Source organism: Protomyctophum parallelum, assembly GCF_964188405.1.
Source record: "Protomyctophum parallelum genome assembly, chromosome: 6".
In the NCBI taxonomy this organism is placed as follows: Eukaryota; Metazoa; Chordata; class Actinopteri; order Myctophiformes; family Myctophidae; genus Protomyctophum; species Protomyctophum parallelum.
Genome location: NC_139701.1, coordinates 29,209,716 through 29,231,660, shown reverse-complemented (window position 1 = coordinate 29,231,660; position 21,945 = coordinate 29,209,716). Strand labels below are relative to the sequence as shown.

The window sequence follows — 21,945 nt, the reverse complement described above, 5'->3', positions numbered from 1 at the left end:
GCGACCATTTACCAAAACAAAGTAGTATTGTCAGGTCCACTTTTGCATTTTTGGCGTCGAGTGTTGTAGTGCAAACTTTTTTAGAAGTGAAGGGGGACGCCCCATAAGACACACTTATGCACACACACACACACACACACACACACACACACACACACACACACACACACACACACACACACACACACAGACGCTTGCTGGCGCAATTATTATATGCGCGATTGAGTGGACGAGTTTGACTTTGCAATGCGCGACCCACAGCTGTGATTAATCGCGGACTGATTCAGTTTGCATTTAGAAATCAACGGTTTGGTTGTATGTCGTTTGAAATGATCTTGATACCTCCACCACACTGGCCAACACAGAAGCCATTGAGAGCTGATTTCACCCCGCTGCATGTTAATTATATGATCCATAGAGTTATGGTTATGTCTGCATCTATAGCGAGCCATGCATAGCCTACTGGTGTGCCATTTTAACGGTATCTTATCATTCCACTCCCCGTCATAATATCACTACCCACAGCCACCCGTGTGTCCGCGTCTACAGAGCCTCTGTAGATGCGTCATGCACACACACACACACACACACACACACATACACACACACACACACACACACACACACACACACACACACACACACACACACACACACACACACACACACACACACACACACACACACACACACACAAACAGTGAAGCAGGTGTCTTACCCCGCAGATGCGCTTGTCTTTGATGTGCAGAAGCTGTTGCTGGGCCATCTGCATGTGCAAGAGATTCTGTAAGACCAGCCCATTCCCCAGCATAGCACTCTGCAACAAACGGCACAGTAATTATTACACTTCCATTACACAGTAATTACGCACGCACGCACGCACACTCACACGCACACGCACACACACACACACACACACACACACACACACACACACACACACACACACACACACACACACAGTAATGCACTCTGATGACCTGTTGTGCTTTTCCCAGTGTCAGCAGGGCTGTGGTGAGAGGGGGTCTGAAGAAAGGCAGGCTGTGAGGGCGGCCGTACTTCCCTACGAACAGAGACACGTCCATGAGTCATCCTCGTTCTGCTATCATAACAGCACATCAAATATTGTAGAAAGAGGATATTAAAACTGCAGCCTTGCCGATGCGTACAAACATGCCATAATGTAGCACTGTTCATGACCTTGCAGGCTTATGCAAACGGTAAAATTAAATTTAGATTGCATGTTATTTGGAGTAGACAGATGCCAGGACATTTGTAGACCTGGCATCCTAGTGTGTATAGTTTCATTGTACAGATTATTGTTATTTTTATATATATTATACTGTTTAGACTGATGATAGGTTCTTGGTTTACCTACAGTATGATCCTAGATTCCTATTTCTATACATTTGATATTACGTCTTGTTTTCCTTGCTTACTGTAAATCACTCTGGATTAAGAGCGTCTGCTAAATGCCTAAATTGTAAATAATGCGTCAGTGTGAATGTGTGTGACACAGAATGTCTTTCCCGCAGCCCGAAACATCCGTGTGGCATAAAATAGTACATTTGGAGTGCTGTCCTCCCTTGTTCATCAGTATTATTATTGTTAATTTTTAAAAACCATTTATTTTTAACTATTAAACTTTTTCCCAATGTAGTACCTGCTAAGTTGGTCCTAGGTGGAGGTGCATGCTATTCCTCCTACTTCCACAGCACACTGAACAGGTGACCTGACCACAGAGGATTCAAACTCCTAGTTTCCAGTGGTGAGCACTGAGCAGGAACTTCTGTATCATTATTAAGATCAACGTTTAGGATGCAGCACCAAGTTAGAATCGTGACTTGTCTTGAATGAGTTGTGATGCCGCATCGAGTTTTAAAGTTAGAATCATGACTGGAATGCGTTGTTCTCATTTTCAAGACTAATTAACATCTATAATAGAAGTTCTGAAGCCAGCTCCGTATCAACTCTACGGCTCACAAGGCCTCCTCTTAATAAATGCATGTGTCAATGCTGATGGTAGCTTCTTCCAGACCAGAATAGGTAGAGAAAGTTTAACATTTAATCAGGGGGGGGCTAATTTTAGACTTTAATTGTGTGCGCACGCCGGTGCTTTAAGAGACCCCCCCCCCCCCCCCCCCCCCCCCCCCCCCCCCCAACTACCACCTTCTCTTCTTCCTTTTCTCATTTGTTCCACTGATGTCACACGGCTTCATTTTAATAGCCTACCTGATTAGGCATTAATAACGAAGGTGTGTGGATGGCTGATTATGAATGAGTCTATCAGTGAGACATTTCTTAGAACTTTTAAAGGTTTCACGACATTCATTTTTATTTATTTTAATTTTTTGTTTTTCGTTTAGGTTTTATGACCTTAATTACACCCAAAAAACCTGAACTTTGAACATTCAGTGGATTTTCTGTGGTACAGGAAAAACAGGTAAAACAGTGACATCTGCTGGCAAATCCCATTGACATATATGGGATTTGCAGGCTGTGACATCACAAACAGCAGGAAAATCTGAGCACTTGTTTGAGCCAGAAAACCCCAGACCACAGAAAATCGACTGAATGTTAAAATGTCAGGTTTTTGAGGGGTGCCATACACAGGTTTAATGTTTGTCTTTAGTTCAATGTTCAATCAAGTTTTCTAAACGCCATTGACAATGAAGGGAACATTTACGTCATGATGTAACTCATATGTGACCAAACTTGACTGGGAGACTGCCATTGGATTTTTTTTGAATTTTTGTTTTTTCATTTCATATCAAAGCATATAGCTTCAAATTGACATATTGGTTGTTCAGTTTGACCCACCAGTTTTGGAGATATGGCTTATAGAGTGATGTCTTGCAGAAAACAGCGAGTTGAGAAAACAGGCTTGAAAGGTTCACTTCTGTGGTCTCTAACATAACAATAGCTACATGCTTAAGCATTTCTTTCATATTTACATGTCAATATCAGCTTTGACACTTATTTCAGAGATGCTCTAGTATGTGAAGAGTCTGCCTGTGCTATTAACTCATTTTGAAAAAAAAAAAAAAAAAAAAAAAAAGGTTTTTCTCCTCTGGTGAAAAGCTAGAATGTGCGCGATGGCAGTCTCTCAGTCAAATCTGGTCACATATTGTCTCTTTATTGTTAATGGTGTTTAATGTTTGTGTTGGCACCACCAGTGGAGAGGGTGGACAGTTTCAAGGACCTCAGTGTGCACATCACTTTGGAATTGTCATGGACTATTTACAGGCAGTATACAAACACTGCAACAAGGAACGCTAAGCAGCGCCTACTGTATACCACCAGACAGCTGAGGAAATTGGAGTGTCACAGAATCCTTCACCTCGGCAACGACTCAGAACATTCTGATGTTGTCTACACCAGTGGTTCCCAAGTTTGTCCCGGGACCCAAACTATTGAAAATGACAGATCTAAAAGATCACAACGCATCACTTCGCGCCACGTTGTGAGCTTGTATATCGTTCTAATTTATGGAATTTCTTAGATTAGTTTTTTTATTTCTTCATGAAATTACTGAAAAAATCATTACATTTAGTTTTTAATTCATGAAAAGTTTAGTTTTTTGGAAATGTTTTGAAAATTAAAAAACAAATCAAATGTGTCTGCGACCCACAAATGGAATTTGGGAAACAGTGGTCTACACTCTAGTATCACTGACACCGTCTGGTATGGGACCAGCGAGCCCTGCAGAGAGTGTTTCACTCTCAGAATTGGTATAGTTCACCATAAATATTTACTGCTATATATACAGTATAATATGTATTATACAATTTATATTCTGTATACCGGTACAGTACGGTACTATTATGCAAAATATAGTTCGTTTTTTCAAACCTACTGCATATGATTACTTACTTATACTTCTACAAATGACACTTTATTACTTACCGTAATACTACTTAATAACCTCGTATTATAACCTTATTCTCTACTTGTATTGTTTTTCTTTTTTATTATTATGTAGCCTAGTACTATTTTCAGTGAGCGACACACATGGTGTCCCAAAATACCATGCTGGACGGGTTAAATATTGACATGGATACATGGAACTCAGGGCACAGAAGTTCAAACTTCAAAGTAAAGACATGAAACCCAACGCAGAGTCCCTCTGCTCTCTCTGCTCCTGTGTGTGTGTGTGTGTGTGTGTGTGTGTGTGTGTGTGTGTGTGTGTGTGTGTGTGTGTGTGTGTGTGTGTGTGTGTGTGCTTGTGTGCGTGTGTGTACCTCTCTTCCCAGTGTGGTAGGGTCTGATGAGAACCTGAAGGGCAGCAGGGTTGGTCATGCTGGTTAGCAGCTGGGCCAGACTGGGCTCTGGTAGCAGGCCCTTTCTGCTGGTCAGCATCTGGAACACCACACACACACACACACACACACACATTAGAAAAGCTGACAAGATGGCCACATCTCATGCATAGCCTAATGCATGCTGTGTGTGTGTGTGTGTGTGTGTGTGTGTGTGTGTGTGTTTGTGTGTGTGTGTGTGTGTGTGTGTGTGTGTGTGTGTGTGTGTGTGTGTGTGTGTGTGTGTGTGTGTGTGTGTGTGTGTGTGTGTGTGTGTGTGTGTTTGTGTGTTTGTGTGTGTGTGTGTGTGTGTGTGTGTGTGTGTGTGTGTGTGTGTGTGTGTGTGGGGGGGGGGGTATCCAATCTCCTCATTAGGAGCTTCTGATGGCCAAGTTGTGTCATTACACGTGTTTGCAGCATGATAGCCATTTGTTATGTAATCGGAGAAAGAAACAGAGAGAGAGCCACATGTCTCTGTCTGTGAGCAGAGTGGGAGGCATGAGCAAGAGAGAGGATGAACAGACAAGACAGAGCAGGAAGAGAGAGGGTTCAGTTATGTAGGATGTATATAGGAAGGCAAGGTTATAAACTTGCCAACACTACTTCAACTTTATTGTCACATCACAGGTTTACAGGTGTAAAGACGTGGGAGGGATAATTGTAGTTTTTCTCTCTCACATCATTTGTCTGTGTGTGTGTGTGTGTGTGTGTGTGTGTGTGTGTGAGACGTCTGACGTGTGTGTGTGTGTGTGTGTGTGTGTGTGTGTGTGTGTGTGTGTGTGTGTGTGTGTGTGTGTGAGACGTCTGACGTGTGTGTGTGTGTGTGTGTGTGTGTGTGTGTGTGTGTGTGTGTGTGTGTGTGTGTGTGTGTGACGTCTGACGTGTGTGTGTGTGTGTGTGTGTGTGTGTGTGTGTGTGTGTGTGTGTGTGTGTGTGTGTGTGTGTGTGAGAGAGTGTGAGTGTGAGTGTGCGTGTGTGTGTGTGTGTGTGTCGACCAATTTACTTCAATCTTGGTGTGTTTGTCACTGAGGGCTGTAGCATGTTTTGATGGATATATTGCGGGACTTGGGTAAACCGTGCATCCGTAATTAGCGGACAAACTTTGCGGAAGAAATAAGATTATGGATTAAGTATGGCGGAATCCACCCCAACCTATAACTGTATATAGGTTGGGGTGACTTTTCACTTACAATTTACAATTTAGTGAATTTACTTGTCTCTGGTCCTGGAATTTAGTCAACAACACTGTCAGTGTCTGCAAGCTACAAATTCATCAACACAATAACGTCAACTCTACAGTACGTCATAAAGGGCAATTCGTCACACATGCAACTTACAACGAGTTGTAAATTGTCTGCTTATCGATAATTTGATTAATCTACAGTATACGAGCAAGATTTTGTCGGTTATTGGTCCTAATATTGGTTTCAATATATTCTCAGTTAATTGTCCAGCCCTACCTTAAAATGTGATTAAAATCAATTTGCGGGAATCAGGCAACATAGTTGAATGGAGTGAGGCTCTCAGTACAGTATGTTGACAGAGAAACAGCAGAGTGTGACAGGCTGGCTATTTAAAACAACACTAGCATGATGGTGATATTCCCTCCCTGACTGCCCCAGTGCCCCCAAGCTACTGTACAAGAGGCTCAGTTAAGCCCCCCTACCCCTCTGCCACATCCTGGAAGGAGTACAGCGATGACATGGATAGAGAGCCTTAACGTCAGCTTGTCAGACACAGCAACAGAGAGAGAAAGAAAATGTCAGTGTGCATCAGTCTGGCTGCAGGCTGCTCTCGCACGAGGGTGAGAAGTGGTGAAGGAGTGGAGGACAGGAGGAGGGAGGGAGGGAGAACAGGGGAGGAGGTTACAGCCAGGCCATCTGGTCCTTAGCATTCACATATTGAATAGCAATGAGCAGCTCTTCATGATCTCTTCCAAATCTCTGTCTTTATCTCATAAGGTCCAAACCGACATTACTGTATGTTTATATAATGGCATCTACTCAGGGACAGACTCCTGCATGTTACCGGCTGATACCGAAAATAAGCCACTCCCGACCCACCACTATACTACTGACAAAGTTATGTTGGTGTATATAATAATATATATATAATAATATTATATACACACATTATATAATAATATTATATACACCAACAGAATTACCAACATCTTGATATATTATATCAAGATTATATGCACGTGTGAATACGCTTTTTGTACTCTCCCTCTCTTTCTTTTTTAAATGTTCACGTCAACACTCTTTTCAGTTCAATATCCTTCGCTTTTGTCGCATGACGAAGTTGGTTGACAAAATATGACACTAGTCCTTTAACCTCTCGTTTCACTTCTCTTTGTTAAGTTCATCTCTCTGATGAAATACCTCAGCTGATTCACTCTGTTTCACCGTGCTGGCATTCAAAGCACAGGAACATTATCACAACACATTTTCCCCCTTATGCTGTTGCCTTTGAATTCAAGGCTAGACCTCTGTGGGAGAAAATAAACTCTTGATCTGGAACAGTTGTTCTACCACTGTTAGCCGTGTAGCCTATTCTAATCTAAACAGACATTTCACAGGGACATTCATTTTCAAGGAATGGCAATTGCCTAAAAGTAGATGTGTTGCATTAATTTCACTAATAACCCAGTTTATTAACCAAACCTAGGGAAGCTGTCTTCTCTATTTGGTGAAATTGTATGCCTACATACAAATACAAAAAATAACTAATGGGTTTATAATATCCCTACTTGAAAGTGGTGTTAATCAGATTATGTTTATAATGATTATGACTTCACTCCAATTAAGATCAGGGTAAGGGGACCATTTTCATTAGGGTTAATTGTCCCAATCGGATCGGGTGATCGGAAATCGGCTCACTCGAAATCGTCACACTCGAAATCGTCACACTCAGAAGCGTGAAAGACACCTATGATGAAAACAAAGGAAATGCAACCCCGCTATGCATGATGGCAGGTGTCTGTAGTACTCTCTCTGAATGAGATACTCTTTAAGAGTTTTAACTTGACTTCAGTTCTATAAGCTGTAGAACTGTATTCACTCTAATTAAACAATACATCATTATTTTGCTATGATTCCATGATTTCATAGAAAGAAAAGAACCCATAATGACTTCTAATAAAAGCATTTTGCCTTTCAAAAATGTAAAGGCAACACAACAGACTAGACTAGAGTGACTTGCATTAGGATATTATAATATTGTGATATGGCATAAGTGTTATATAAAAAATTAAAAATATAAAGATCGGATTGGGAACGATCGGTATCGGTATGTCTCAAAATCAAATGATCGGAATCGGATCGGGTGCAAAAACACATGATCTGGACATTCCTAATTTTCATAATCTGCCTTAATTAGATTATGATTGAGTTATTATTGTGCACATACTGTAAACCTAGTCTATGGGTTGGGTTCATTAATTGTTTCTGTCTTAGTGTGTGCTGAGCAACGGAACTGGACTACAGTGTGTGTGTGTATGTATGTGTGTGTGTGTGTGTGTGTGTGTGTGTGTGTGCGTGCGTGCGTGCGTGCGTGCGTGCGTGCGTGCGTGCGTGCGTGCGTGCGTGCGTGCGTGCGTGCGTGCGTGCGTGCGTGCTGTATGCATTGCATTCATGTACACAAACATACTGTAGGGCCACTTATATGTGTGCATGTGTGTCTGTGTTCTTTAGATAATGGGTCTGTTAGATTGTGCGTGTCAGAATGTGTTGCTGCTGGTGTGTGAGGGTGTGGTTTATTTCAAGCAGACAGAGATGGTCTACTCTATAGAACTATAATTATACTGTCAGTGCATCTCTTCCACCCTGATACCCTGTAGGAGAGACAGGGGCCTTTCCAACTGGACAAAAAAAGACCTAACATCCACTAACATCTGGCTAGTTTCTTTAGTGGGAAAGGTTACAATCAGCATTAACTCTAGCGTCCATATTCTGGGGAAACATTCAGCAAAAATAGCAGGTCGCATTGTGACGCTTGTGGATCAGCTATTTTCAGTGATTTGCCGTTGAGGGAAAGAATAACTGAACAAGTACTGACAGACTTACCGTTGGGCTAATATGATTTGAAAATGTTTTCAAAAAGTATTGCATTCCAATTCAAGTGACATTTATGTTTAGTTATTGTATATTTATTATTATGGTTAAAACATTGATAGCTTCTGCTCTGCTGTCTGCACTGCAGACATGACAGTGACGCTGTGTTGTGGGGAAGCTGTGGAAAGCCTTAAAGCCTGCCATGCACAGAGACCTGTCTGTCTGTCTGTCTGTCTGTCTGTCTGTCTGTCTGTCTGTCTGTCTGTCTGTCCGTCTGTCTGTCTGTCTGTCCGTCCGTCCGTCCGTCCGTCCGTCCGTCCGTCCGTCCGTCCGTCCGTCCGTCCGTCCGTCCGTCCGTCCGTCCGTCCGTCCGTCCGTCCGTCCGTCCGTCCGTCTTTCTTACTGCGATTTTATAGAGCACATTGTGAAATATTTTGCTGTAAAACTGTATTAGTGTCTGCATCCATTCAGCGACTAGTCTGTCTGTCTGCCTGCCTGCCGCCTGCCTCTCTCAATTGGAGGGGCTGGGTACCCCAAAATTACAGTGAAATTAAAAGAAAATACCCAAATTGTTTTCCCGAAACGCTAGCAATTACTAGCAATTCATGTTTTCAGTCCAAAGAAGGACCTAAGAGAGAATTTAAGTAATTTTAACTTTTTTTATTATCGGAATTATCCATTATTGATTGATTGATTGATTGATTGATTGATTGATTGATTGATTGATTGATTGATTGAATGCTTCATTAACAAGTTGCAAACAGTATGATAACACAAACAATAACACAAAAACGTCTTGATGGCTTGTTTCCATTGTGGTCCTATGGACTATCACAAGACCAAGTGCGCCTTGGGATAAAGCTCCATGATCCAGATCGACTATTTTAGAGCTAGATCACAGTCGTACAACAAAGTATAAAAGAGGCTTACGTGTTTAAATACCTGCAAAGTTCCTCTTTTGAACACGCCCATTACAATTACAGTATTATTTGCCAAAATGTGTCTCCTATCTATATTGAAAACAGATTGCATTTCCCTCACAAAGCACTTTGTGTTCTTGGAGTGGCAGAATTCCCTCAGTGTTTTGATTTCAAAAGCTATAGACCGATTCCGTACCGGTTTCATGGTCGCAGCCTACGTATTTCCTGTAGGCGGACTCGACATAGCTGCGGGAGTAAAACCCTCACCAGGCGCACCTCTTCCACTACAGTGAACGGCAGAGTGACTGATGTTAGTTTGCCTCAAACTTTACTCCTTTACCTGCTTTTTTACTAACACTAACATTACAAAGATGCCCAGAACATCGAGATGAACCTGTGTAGTTTATGGCTGCTCCAACAGTAGTGGCAACATAAAAAAAAAAAAAAAACGGAATGTCTAATATCCACCGCTGTGGCGGAGACCAGAGCCATTGAGTAATGGTTGAGACAAAGCAGTGAAAGATACATAACGCAAGTCTTACCCAATACCAAATCTTTCTGTTTATTAACACAAGGCTGCTGTACTTTATACCTCATACTTTAAATGCTTAGTATGAGGTATAAAATACAGCAGCCTTGTGTTCATAAAACAGAAAGATTGGGTATTGGGTAAGACTGAAATTACGTATCTTTCAGGACCCTTCACTGCTTTGTCTCAACCATTACTCAATGGCTCTGGTCTCCGCCACCGAGGTGGATATTAGACATTCCGTTTTTTTTGTTTTTTTTTATGTTGCCACTACTGTTGGAGCAGCCATAAACTACACAGGTTCATCTCGATGTTCTGGGCATCTTTGTAATGTCAGTGTTAGTAAAAAAGCAGGTAAAGGAGTAAAGTTTGAGGCAAACTAACATCAGTCACTCTGCCGTTCACTGTAGTGGAAGAGGTGCGCCTGGTGAGGGTTTTACTCCCGCAGCTATGTCGAGTCCGCCTACAGGAAATACGTAGTCTGCAACCATGAAACCGGTACGGAATCGGTCTATATTTGCATAAAACAGCTGGTCTTATGCAACAAACCCACTGCAAGCTGCCAGTAGAATGCAACCTTGTGTATTAGTAGAATTTAGTGTGGGTCATTTAGAGTCAGCAGTGTGTATACAGTACATTGTCGTTATTGTGCACGCATTTCTCTGACAACCTGAAGGGATGTTCTGCGCCTCACAGTACACACTAGGGCTTTAAGCAACTAGTCGACTAGCCGTCAGTCCGTCACGCCTCGTGATCCATAATGGGCGTCTCCATATATGAAGATCACGACACTGACCTCATCAAACCCTGGATAGCCATACATGGAGAAGACTGGATGTTTTTATAAATCATTCCTGTATAAAATAACAGGTTTAGGTTTGCAGAACACAAATCTGAAGAATTCTTTAAATTCTGATAAACCAGGCATAAGGAAAGTTTGACATTTTTGCCTTACAGAGGATTTTAATGTTAGGGTCACAAGAAACCCCTATTAAAAAAATTGCTCAATACTGACAGCCAGTCAGCAAGTGGATTCATGAATGTATAGACAATATTCTAGGCTAATAAAAAAGGACTATATACCAAATTTCCCACTTTAAACAAAAGAAGCCTGTCGGCTGCCGGACTATGGCAAATAGGCCTCAACATCTAGGCCTATGTGATGTTGTTACCTGACAATTAGTTGACTTTTGGTGAGTACATTTACTTTGTAAGTAGGCTACTGTAGGCATTTGAGTAAATTTTCAAGTACATTTTGAATAGAGTATTTCTATATTGCAGTATCGGTTGATATCAGTTGCTAGCGTCATCGGGAATATTAAATAAATACAGGGAATAATAAAAAATACAGTTTTATCTGTATCAAAAAGTATTTATTTAAAGACGTTTACGCCACGGACAAAGCCAACTCTTGTCGTGACAAATCATGACAATAAGCACAATGTTTTGGGCCGAACAAATAATTAGAAAGAAGAAAAAAACGGCAGGTTACAGGTTGTTGTTTTTTTTCTTTGTAATTATTTATTTATTTATTAAAATGTCTATGGGGAAAATGCATTGGGAATTATTTCCTGGGCCTGGTGTCGTCATGAAAGGGAGCGGGACTGCGACGCTCTATATCGGGATATCGGTAAAAAAAAGACAATATCGGACATGCCTAATTTGTATAGTTATATTATGTGCACATACATGTACTGTACTGTATGCGTAGGTATGTGCACATGAACGCATGGACGTGTGCATTTGTTCCATACATACCACTCCCTGTGCAGCGATGAGTGCAGCCAGCGTGCTTCGCCCTGAGGTGCCTGGGGTGCAGAGAGACAGGCGGATCTCCTGTCCTCCCACCAGCGTTCTGTCCATCTCTATGAGCACAGCCTCCACCTGCTCCGCACTCTCATACTCCACCACGCCGAAGCCCCGCACAGGGCTGCCCTCGTCTTGAGCCAGCTAGGACACAAACACGTGCATCAGTTGAAAACATAGCCGTTTACCAACCCTGGTTCTTCCCATTTTAAATAACTTAAAACTCACAACATATTATATTATTATATATTATTATATTATCATATTATTATATATGTCGTGATGTGATGTGTTGTGAATTCTTTCTGTTGACTGATATTGTCCATTTTGCTGTGGAATTGAAATATGGAGTGACAAAGAGGCTGACATACAGTTGTAGCTAGACAGTCACATCACGGTTTATCCCTGAGGAGATTTGGTTCTTGACCTACAGTAAAAGAAGAAATATGCACGTCTGTGTGTGTGTGTGTGTGTGTGTGTGTGTGTGTGTGTGTGTGTGTGTGGGGGGGGGGGGGGGGGGGGGGGGGGGGAGCACGTAACTTTGGGAAAGTGTCATAGTAGCTTGTTTACAACTGAGACAGACTTCCTGTGCATAACTTCCTCTTCAAAATAAGAGCCACATGTAATGATTAGTCAACACTAGTTTTATTTCTAAGTCTACTTACAGGACATTAACATCACATTTGAGTTCCTTCAGATTTCTGAACTGTCTCAGCTGTTGGTGCGCAAATGCGCCTTGCATGCCTTTGATCTACACGCAGAAAACATTTTGACGATGTATGCCCACTGGCGCACCGGTTGTATGCCCCCCTGATTATTAATAACATCTAAACATGTAGCATGTAAACACAACATGAACATAGTACTCTTATTATGCATATCGCATTCTCGCCGAGAAATATTTTCAAGTTAAAAAAGGAAAAAACTCGAGTGCCAACCCTAAGGAGCGAAGGTTCGAACCCTGAATGTTCGGGGACAGCCTTAGTGTGTGTGTGTGTGTGTGTGTGTGTGCGTGCGTGCGTGCGTGCGTGCGTGCGTGCGTGCGTGTGTGTGTGTGTGTGATGACAGATAAAACAGCTTGGCTCAGCTCTTTAGTCCAACAGCGACAGGGAAAGCCTCATCTCCACTTGATCAAATGTTACATGCTCTTCTGTTTTGGAGCTGAACTGATACAAATCCTCGATTCATAGCCACGGCTTTGTGTCGAGGTGTCCACAAACAAAATGCCCTAAGAAATCTAATTATATACCTGGTGCCCCTATTTTGGGCATGTCATTATAGCCAAAGATTATAATTTTGTTTTCTAAAATAACAAAAATCTAATACAAGAATACGAAATTTGACCTCAATGGGTCTCATTCCAATGAGCAACAGAAGGCCCTTGGATTTTTCATTTTTCTATTATATATAGCTATAACTATATATATAGCTTTATTGAGATTTATTGTGGGTATATGTTGTACTGTACCTAGTAGCATTCCTGCTGAAGGCAAGTTTCATTGGAGTGTCAACAGTTCTACCAGTGGCTATAGTTAAGATAAGCTAAATAATGCATGCCGGTTAATAGCTTTTAGCTAATGGGTAATGGATTGGCAAAATGGGCTACTAGTTTATAGGTAGTTTATAGTTCAAAGGTGATGACTTTTGTCTAAAAAAAAATACAAAAAAACACCTGCCATACTGGTACTGTATGTGGGCATAATAATGAATGAATTCATTTTAAACACATGAATAAAATAACGCCACTCTGTCAGGGCCTGACAGAGTGGAAGTGATCATCTTTGTGAGGCTATTTTAAGTATCTTGACATGGAATTCTAACATCTGACGCTCCAATAACATGGATCTTGCCTAGTGCAATTAAATTATGTGAATATAGGTTTTCCTATCTGGTACAGTATAACCCAGAGGCTTTGTTGATGTCTATAGCTGAGAATGCAACCCCTGCCCTTTCACGTTCAATCCAAATACAGAATACATGAAAACATTATGCTTTGTTTCTGCTAGTAGCATTAATAATTTCCTTAATTTCCTTAATGCATTTCTACTTGCCGGTATGCATTACCTTGTGGCTTGTATATAATCATCAAAGACAAACACATTCAGTAGCAGCATAAGGAGCTCAATCCAACCCCTTCCCTCCTACCATCCTCTCGTTCATCTGCTGAGGTTGTTCTCAGCTATCAATGTGGACGGACAGACAGACAGACGGACGGACGGACGGACAGACAGAGTTGAGAGGTGGGGAGTGTGTGACAGACAGAGAGGAGCGGTGGGGAGTGTGTGACATGTGGGGAGGGAGAGTGGAAGGAGTGAGCTACTGTAAATGGATGGCTGCTGAGAGGAGTGGGTCGATAGGCCTTCATCATGGGCATACATTAAGCAGAATGCATGCAAATAAACAGAACACAACCAATCTACCACTGACAGTAGAAGAAACTGAGAGAGAGAGAGAGAGAGAGAGAGAGAGAGAGAGAGAGAGAGAGAGAGAAAGTGGGAGTAATGGGTGGGGTGATAAAGAGAAGGGAGGAATTGGGGTACACAGTGAAATATTGTAATTTGTAAGAACCATCAGTGAGTGAGCGTGGCGATGCCCTGTACAGAGAGGGGGTGGGACTGTGAGGAAATGAGCCAGGAAGAAACACGCATGACAAAATACAAACACGCTAATCATTATTTCTGAATGTGCATGATAAATGAGACTGCACTGCAAGTGGGCAGAGACTGGTAACCACACTGCAGTGTAACGAAAATAAATAAATACAAATAAATAAAAAGAGATTAAAACCATCAAAACCCTGTGTGCGTGCGTGATGCACTCGCGCGTGCGTGCGTGCGTGCGTCCGTGCGTGTGTCAAAAAAGTTTGATGAAAGACCCTTTCATCCCTTTCACCCATTTTCTTTCCACTGATACTGTATAAGTCTTTGAAGGGAAATGTCATCCGTTTCACGTCGCTCTGCGCATGCTATTGAAGATAGCCGTTTCAGTCCTACTGACAGAACATGCTATTGAAGATAGCCGTTTCAGTCCTACTGACAGAAGCCACCTTGTGATATTTCCCCGCCTTTTCTTGCTTCCAGAAGCAACACTATAAGCTGTGTTTACTAAAATGTCTGCGGTAGGAAATACATTTTGCTCTTGAATGGGTGTTCCACCGTGCTATGGTTTATTTATGTGTATTCAATTAAATTATACATAAGGCATTTGTTTGTCTTTGTGAAATAAATAACCCTGATAAAAACAGTAGCTGAGTAGTTCAGTGCATGGTATTAAAATGCAATGTTCATTGTTCATTATTGTCATTTGCACATTCAATACAGCTGGTAGCAAGCAAGATTGCAGGAAGTGAAATTCAAATTAACTGAAGTGGTATTGTACTACTACTAGTGTACTTGTACTTGTGCACTACTAGTGGTACAGTTGTGCACATGACCATCTGTACTACTACAGTTACTACAGACAGCTTGAGGAATTGTAGTAAACTCGATGGTCAGGCTGCGTAGCACTGACCAGAACACGAAAGCACACAAAGCTTGGTCAATCAATTCTGTTTGTGATGCCCACAGTCCAATCTAATCCTGACTTTACAGTATGTTTGTCCACCGTCCACCATCCAACCACATTCCACCCACAAGGATACGGTATATTTGCTGAGAGGCAGAAATCTTCAATCTCCATTTCAACCATTTTAACGTTACTGTTTATTGAATTTCAGATGTTTTTTTCTACAAATTCAGAAATAAATTGGCATTCAACCCTAATACTTAAGTGGTTAAATGTCTGAAAATACACATTGAATCCAACATACACTGACGATATTGCTGTCAAACAAGTCTATGAAGCTATATATTAAATCTATGAGAGAGTGTGTGGGGAGTATCTAAGCCCCTTGACATGGCAGGCTCAGCTTTGAGAGACAGCTCATACAAATTCATACATGTAAAATTTGCAGGCATGCACACACTCACTCACGCACGAGCACACACACACACACACACACACACACACACACACACACACACACACACACACACACACACACACACACACACACACACACACACACACACACACACACACACACACACACACACACACACATAAATATCTATATGCACCATATACTGTACTACAAAGGCAAACTCCTGTTGGAAGCACCCACACAAACAACACTTCCTGTAAGAGTTGCAAATTCCACCTGCAAATTGTTGTCATAATCGCCTGAGAACCAAACCAATCAAGTCTCCATTCAGTCCTCCAGGCATCGTAGCCACAGAGATAGAATCAACCTCACCGTAACCCTGGGAAAGAAATGTGCTTATGATTCACGGCAATGGGAGGCAAACAAGGGGGAGAGTGAGTAAACAACCACCAGGCAGTACAGTAATTAGAACACAAACACAAGTCTAGTGAATAATGTCTCAATGTCTCAACAATAATGTCTCAGTATTGAGTTGATTCAGTTGCTGAGCTGAGATGATGGATATATGGATGATATGATATGATACTCTAACTTTATTTTCAACTCACACCCAAATTAGAGCTGGCATACTTGGTCTGCATATTGAGATAGGTAGATATGTAGGCATGGTGGAGGAGGATAGACTATGTAGTCTGTGTGATCTAAAGCAAATCGAAAATGAAATGCATTTTGTTTTTTATTGTCCATTCTACAACTCCATTAGGGAGAGACTTTTTAATAAGATAGACCCAAACCATGAATTTGTATGGTTGGAGGACTTCGAGAGACTGAAGCGCCTGTTTCAAAAGTACACCTTTTCATTTGCCTCATTCCTTGAAAAGGCCTGGTCAATGAGGAGGAGGGCCATTTACATGGCCTTGTTATGTTTATTTTCGTTTTATTTTATTTTTTGTTCGAATAATGTACAAATATACGAACAGGAAGGACTGTAGTGTCAGTTGTATTCAGTGTACTCTGTGAAATGTGTCATATAATCCCATATGGGATGGGCCAAAGTGGCATGACACGAAAATAAATATTTCATTCATTCATTCACACTGAATTTTGGCTTGCGACCCAGCAGCCTTGTAGGCAAAAATGACATACCGGTATACGCCATTGCTTCATCAGGTCAAATCTTATCATTCACTTCATTTTTCAAGTCTCAACTCAAATTGAATCTAAAATCAATTAAATGCTAGTAAATCAAGAGTCACAACAGAGGAGTCCTAGTCCAAGTCATTCAACCTTTTTTCTTTTGTATTTGAATGATGCAGTAGCTGCATCACAATGTGCTACACAGTATTATAAAATGCTGAACATTTTGCTGTGGAATTGAAATATGGAGTGACAAAGAGGCTGACATACAGTTGTAGCTAGACAGTCACATCACGGTTTATCCCTGAGGAGATTTGGTTCTTGACCTACAGTAAAAGAAGAAATATGCACGTCTGTGTGTGTGTGTGTGGGGGGGGGGGGGGGGGGGAGCACGCAACTTTGGGAAAGTGTCATAGTAGCTTGTTTACAACTGAGACAGACTTCCTGTGCATAACTTCCTCTTCAAAATAAGAGCCACATGTAATGATTAGTCAACACTAGTTTTATTTCTAAGTCTACTTACAGGACATTAACATCACATTTGAGTTCCTTCAGATTTCTGAACTGTCTCAGCTGTTGGTGCGCAAATGCGCCTTGCATGCCTTTGATCTACACGCAGAAAACATTTTGACGACGTATGCGCACTGGCGCACCGGTTGTATGCCCCCCTGATTATTAATAACATCTAAACATGTAGCATGTAAACACAACATGAACATAGTACTCTTATTATGCATATCGCATTCTCGCCGAGAAATATTTTCGAGTTAAAAAAGGAAAAAACTCGAGTGCCAACCCTAAGGAGCGAAGGTTCGAACCCTGAATGTTCGGGGACAGCCTTAGTGTGTGTGTGTGTGTGTGTGTGTGTGTGTGTGTGTGTGTGTGTGTGTGTGTGTGTGTGTGTGTGTGTGTGTGTGTGTGTGTGTGCATGTGTGTGTGTGTGTGTGTGTGTGTGTGTGTGTGTGTGTGTGTGTGTGTGTGTGCGTGTGTGTGTGTGTGCGTGTGTGTGTGCATGTGTGCGTGCTTGCATTAGTGCTTGCGTCCGTGCGTGTGTGCGCATGTGCATGTGAGGGAGAGTGACAGCTCCTGACCTATATGCTTGATGCCCATGCGAGCAGAGACTGAATCACAGTGGCACACACAAACCCACTGAAACCCTGTGTGTGTGTGTGTGTGTGTGTGTGTGTGTGTGTGTGTGTGTGTGTGCGCGTGTGTGTGTGTGTGTGTGTGTGTGTGTGTGTGTGTGTGTGTGTGTGTGTGTGAGAGAGTGTGAGTGTGTGTGTGTGTGTGTGTGTGTGTGTGTGTGTGTGTGTGTGTGTGTGTGTGTGTGTGTGTGTGTGTGTGTGTGTGTGTGTGTGTGTGTGTTGATGCAGCATCATTGGCCTGAACAGAGTGCTGAGGTCATGACTGCTACAGTACTGTATGTCACAACTGTCTACAGAGGGAAAGTCCTGACAGTGAGATCCATACTAGAGTAGAGTACACTTGTCAGTGGATAGCATAAGACTGTGTGATAGAGAGGGATGACAGAGAGGGAGAGAGAGAGAGAGAGAGAGAGAGAGAGAGAGAGAATCATGGTTGTCAAGCGTTTTCAAGCCTGATTTATACTTGGCTGTGGTTCAGAAATAGATGATCTACTAGCTCATAATGAGTCACGGTGTGATTCGTTTGTGACCTTGTAGATCTGGTGCGCGACACAGGTACCAAGTATATATTAGGGTTTATATTGAATGGAAATTAATTGAATTTGAATGTTACTAAACACTGCGGAACATGAATGAGCTATGTGCACAACAAAGAAAATGGCCTTACAAGTCCTCTTCATAGAATAAGACTTCAGAATTCAGATTTGATGCTCAGTGAAGGAAGCCTAGAATTGTGTCAACCATATGTCTTACAATAAACCTTATGCTTTCAAAGTCTTTAATCAGCTGTACACAGACATGGAAGCAAAAATAAATAAATAGATTTCTCACAACTGAAATAATTTTTCAGGCCAAGTCCCAATTCATTTGCGATTTGTGAAGCGGTGTGAAAAGGGCGCCCACACTAGCGCTCTGTTTTCCTAAATTACTAGCACAATAGAATATGCAAAATCAGTATAATCATTCTAAACATCATGTTCCTTTAACCATTGCTTTTATGAAATATATGAGACCATTTGAGTTTTATGAAAGATGTTATTGTACATTAATTCTATTTCTGATTTGACCAATTCAAATACTCTTAAAATTAATTATATCTAGGCATAGGCCTAGGGCTTGACTTAACTAGCCTAGATTGGCCATACTAATATCACACACACTGTGTGGGATATGCCGAAGGCAATTAAAGTTTTGCGACTGGCAGATTCACTGCGAGGCTATGACTGCCATGGTGTACTGTAGCAGTGTTAACCACTTAGACACCTTTAAAAACAAGACCTGAGTTGCACTGTACTTGGTAAATAAAATTTCCAGCAAATCTGATAGACTTTCCTTCTATCACCGTTATATATTACATACAGTATACAGTAATCGAAAAGGCGAATCCTCTGAATCAAGTTTTTAATGGGTGGTTGAGCGATAGTAAACAAAGGTAATTTCCCCTATAAACACACATATACAGTATATGAACTGTATACAGTATACCCTACACAGGTGTATACTACACAGTAGTATTTTAGGGTGAACGTGTCATATCGGCTATTTTTGGTGAAGAAATTTGTTGCAGAGGGAGAAAAGCAGGGGCATAATATAGACCCCTGGGGGACCTGAGTCCCTATTCATTACAATGGAGGGGGTGGAACGGAGCGGAGCGCTTCCTGCTCCGCTCTGTTGTTGTGATCGGCACTTTGGAATATTTTTCAACATTACAACAATCGATTATACCGTTTTAAAGTGGATTTTCATGACAAGCAACTTAGCGGTCGGTGCAGTGGCTGTTCAAAGGTAACTTTAAACTTAGGCAGTCTAGCCTAAAAGACGGCCGTAAATTGTCCCTTAACCTGTTAACAAAACATAATATATAATAGGGTTTAAGTGGTAAAATATAGGATTCTTGTTGTTTTTTTTACACAAAATGTTTGTACCAGTGAGAAAGGTGTGCTTGCTAGAATTTGGTTTCCCGCTACACCGAAAAAATACATGGACATGAAGATGCTGTACAAGGACCTCCGTCTCTTTTGAGGCAGACACTAAGCCTTTGATCTAATGTGGCTGGCATTCTCTCCCTCATTTCACCTTCCTTCATTCATTCATCAGTCTGTCTCTCCCTACAACTTTCCATCTATCCCAATTTCCCAACACAGTTCCAAAATATTCCATCAGTCACTGTGCTATCATTCTAGACAGTACTTAGACAGTGCTATCATTCTTCTGTACTTAGCTAACGTACTTGTGTTATTACCGGCTGTCACTAAATTTGGTTGTGAACATCTCACTCCATAAAGAAATGTAATTTAACCGCACACTGGATCATGCTCCAAAGCTTTAAAAGCTTTCTTTAGGTTCCTTAGAGTCTTAGACCATCGGCTGTTCATCAGACACTGAAGTACACACACATGCACCTAGATACCATACATGTTGTGCCGAGTCAGCTGACCAGTGACACAGCTGGCACCCATAACACCATCAATCCTCAATCATCAAATATGCAGCGTAATGCCCATCATGACATTGATAGAATAGAATTTCCAATTATGACATTAATCACCTAACATCTCACTCCATCCCTTTGTTGTATCACTTCATCTCTCCATCCCCCGCTCAATTCCACTATTAGGGCTGACATTCTCTCCATCCATCCATCCATCCATCCATCCCTCTAATAGATCTGACATTTGAAAAACTCTCCTCCTCTTATCATCCACTTCCTACATGTAGGTTTCTCACCCACCCCATTACAGCTGACATTCGTCATGGTCAGCTCCGCCTCCATGCACCTCTCATGGGCTGACTCACACTTAAACACTGCCGGGGAAGGGCCCTTCACGGAAGCACTGTGAAATCTTCAATGTAAATTCAACCCTGAGATTGTACCAATTGGTCATTTTTTACAGTCAAGAGATAAATGAACACAGAGGATTGGACCGTGCTGTAATTCTATGGCATGGTGAGGGGGTGCACGGGGGTGCAGGTTAAGTGCACTGTGCAGGCGATGAGTGTGGCACGTGGCCAGTGTTCAGTGGCCTCCGCGGAGGTAATAGATTGACGGTACATCAGCAGGATTTATTAAAGTGCCCTTCAGATCCATCAGGAGTGAGTATGACGCACAATGCAACCACCTTCTATATAGGTTTTACCTGGTGGAATAGTATGTTATCTCAACCGGGCAACTAGCTAATTCGAATTTGTGTTATTTGTTCGATCGAAATAAGAAATTAAATGTAACCGAAAGAAGAACATTAAAAGCAGTTATAGTGTACAAACATTAAAAGCAGTCATACTGTAGTGGAGTAACCCGTGAAGCTGCGTTCACAACTTCACACTGGCAGATGCAGATATGAAGCTACACAGCGTATACATACGTAGCTTTGTATCTTTATATAGAAGTTGAAAATAGCTCAACGTTTCTGTAGCTTTGTAGCTGCAGCTACAAACATTGCATGTATCTGTGTAGCTTCATGTCGCTGGCTTCCATTGAAAATTAATGGTAGACTGTATCTTTGTATCTGCCCGTGTGAATGTAGTATTAGCTGAATGGTTAGAGCGCAGAGCACATGGGCTCAGAACCCATATGGCTCAGTGCCATATTTTTAATTGTATTTATCATTTTGTTACTGTTGAATTATGATTGATTGTGTGGTTTTATCAGTTTTGGTGCTATCTATATATGCATAGCTAAAGTTGTGCGTAAACACGGATAAGGGACCCAAAGTCAACAGCTACGTCATGCCAAACCCGCCCTCAACACTGCACCGCCGTCCTACCCACTGCACTCACACGGCAGTGACGTCACCGACTTACCCCCCGCGTCGTTCCAGATCTATCTCCTCATGTCGCGCTGATCGCCAATCCTCAACACCACCCGCGGAACAATGGTCATCTACGATGTGTAGCCATCCGTTACTGCATGTGACGGCCACAATACTGGGTTTAAAAACACAGCTGAAATGGCTGGCCAGCCAGCCACACACACACACACACCACCTCTCATCGCCTCAAAACGCGCAGTTGGCTGCCAAGTTCTTCCTCGCATTCTTTATGTCCCAGTCCCACCACGGACTCATGCGCGCGTGCATGTGTAGTTTGATTTCAGCATCACTAATCAAAATAATACAAAACAAGTTAACAACTGT

The 21,945-nt window shown here is 41.9% G+C and overlaps 2 protein-coding genes across 2 annotated transcripts in view; one reads left to right on the top strand and one right to left on the bottom strand.

Annotated features, from left to right (window-relative positions):
• The window catches only part of lurap1 (leucine rich adaptor protein 1), a 435,521-nt gene that overhangs the window by 308,392 nt on the left and 105,184 nt on the right, over positions 1-21,945 (top strand). The gene's annotated exons all lie outside the window — the stretch shown is intronic.
• Positions 1-21,945, bottom strand: part of raver2 (ribonucleoprotein, PTB-binding 2) — a gene marked incomplete at its 5' end in the record, with an annotated part of 102,839 nt that overhangs the window by 38,234 nt on the left and 42,660 nt on the right. Inside the window, 4 exons of the mRNA XM_083766594.1 lie at positions 719-817; positions 981-1,063; positions 4,242-4,359; positions 11,561-11,752. Of these exons, the coding sequence (XP_083622720.1) occupies positions 719-817; positions 981-1,063; positions 4,242-4,359; positions 11,561-11,752 (492 nt within the window). The remainder of the gene's footprint in view (positions 1-718; positions 818-980; positions 1,064-4,241; positions 4,360-11,560; positions 11,753-21,945) is intronic.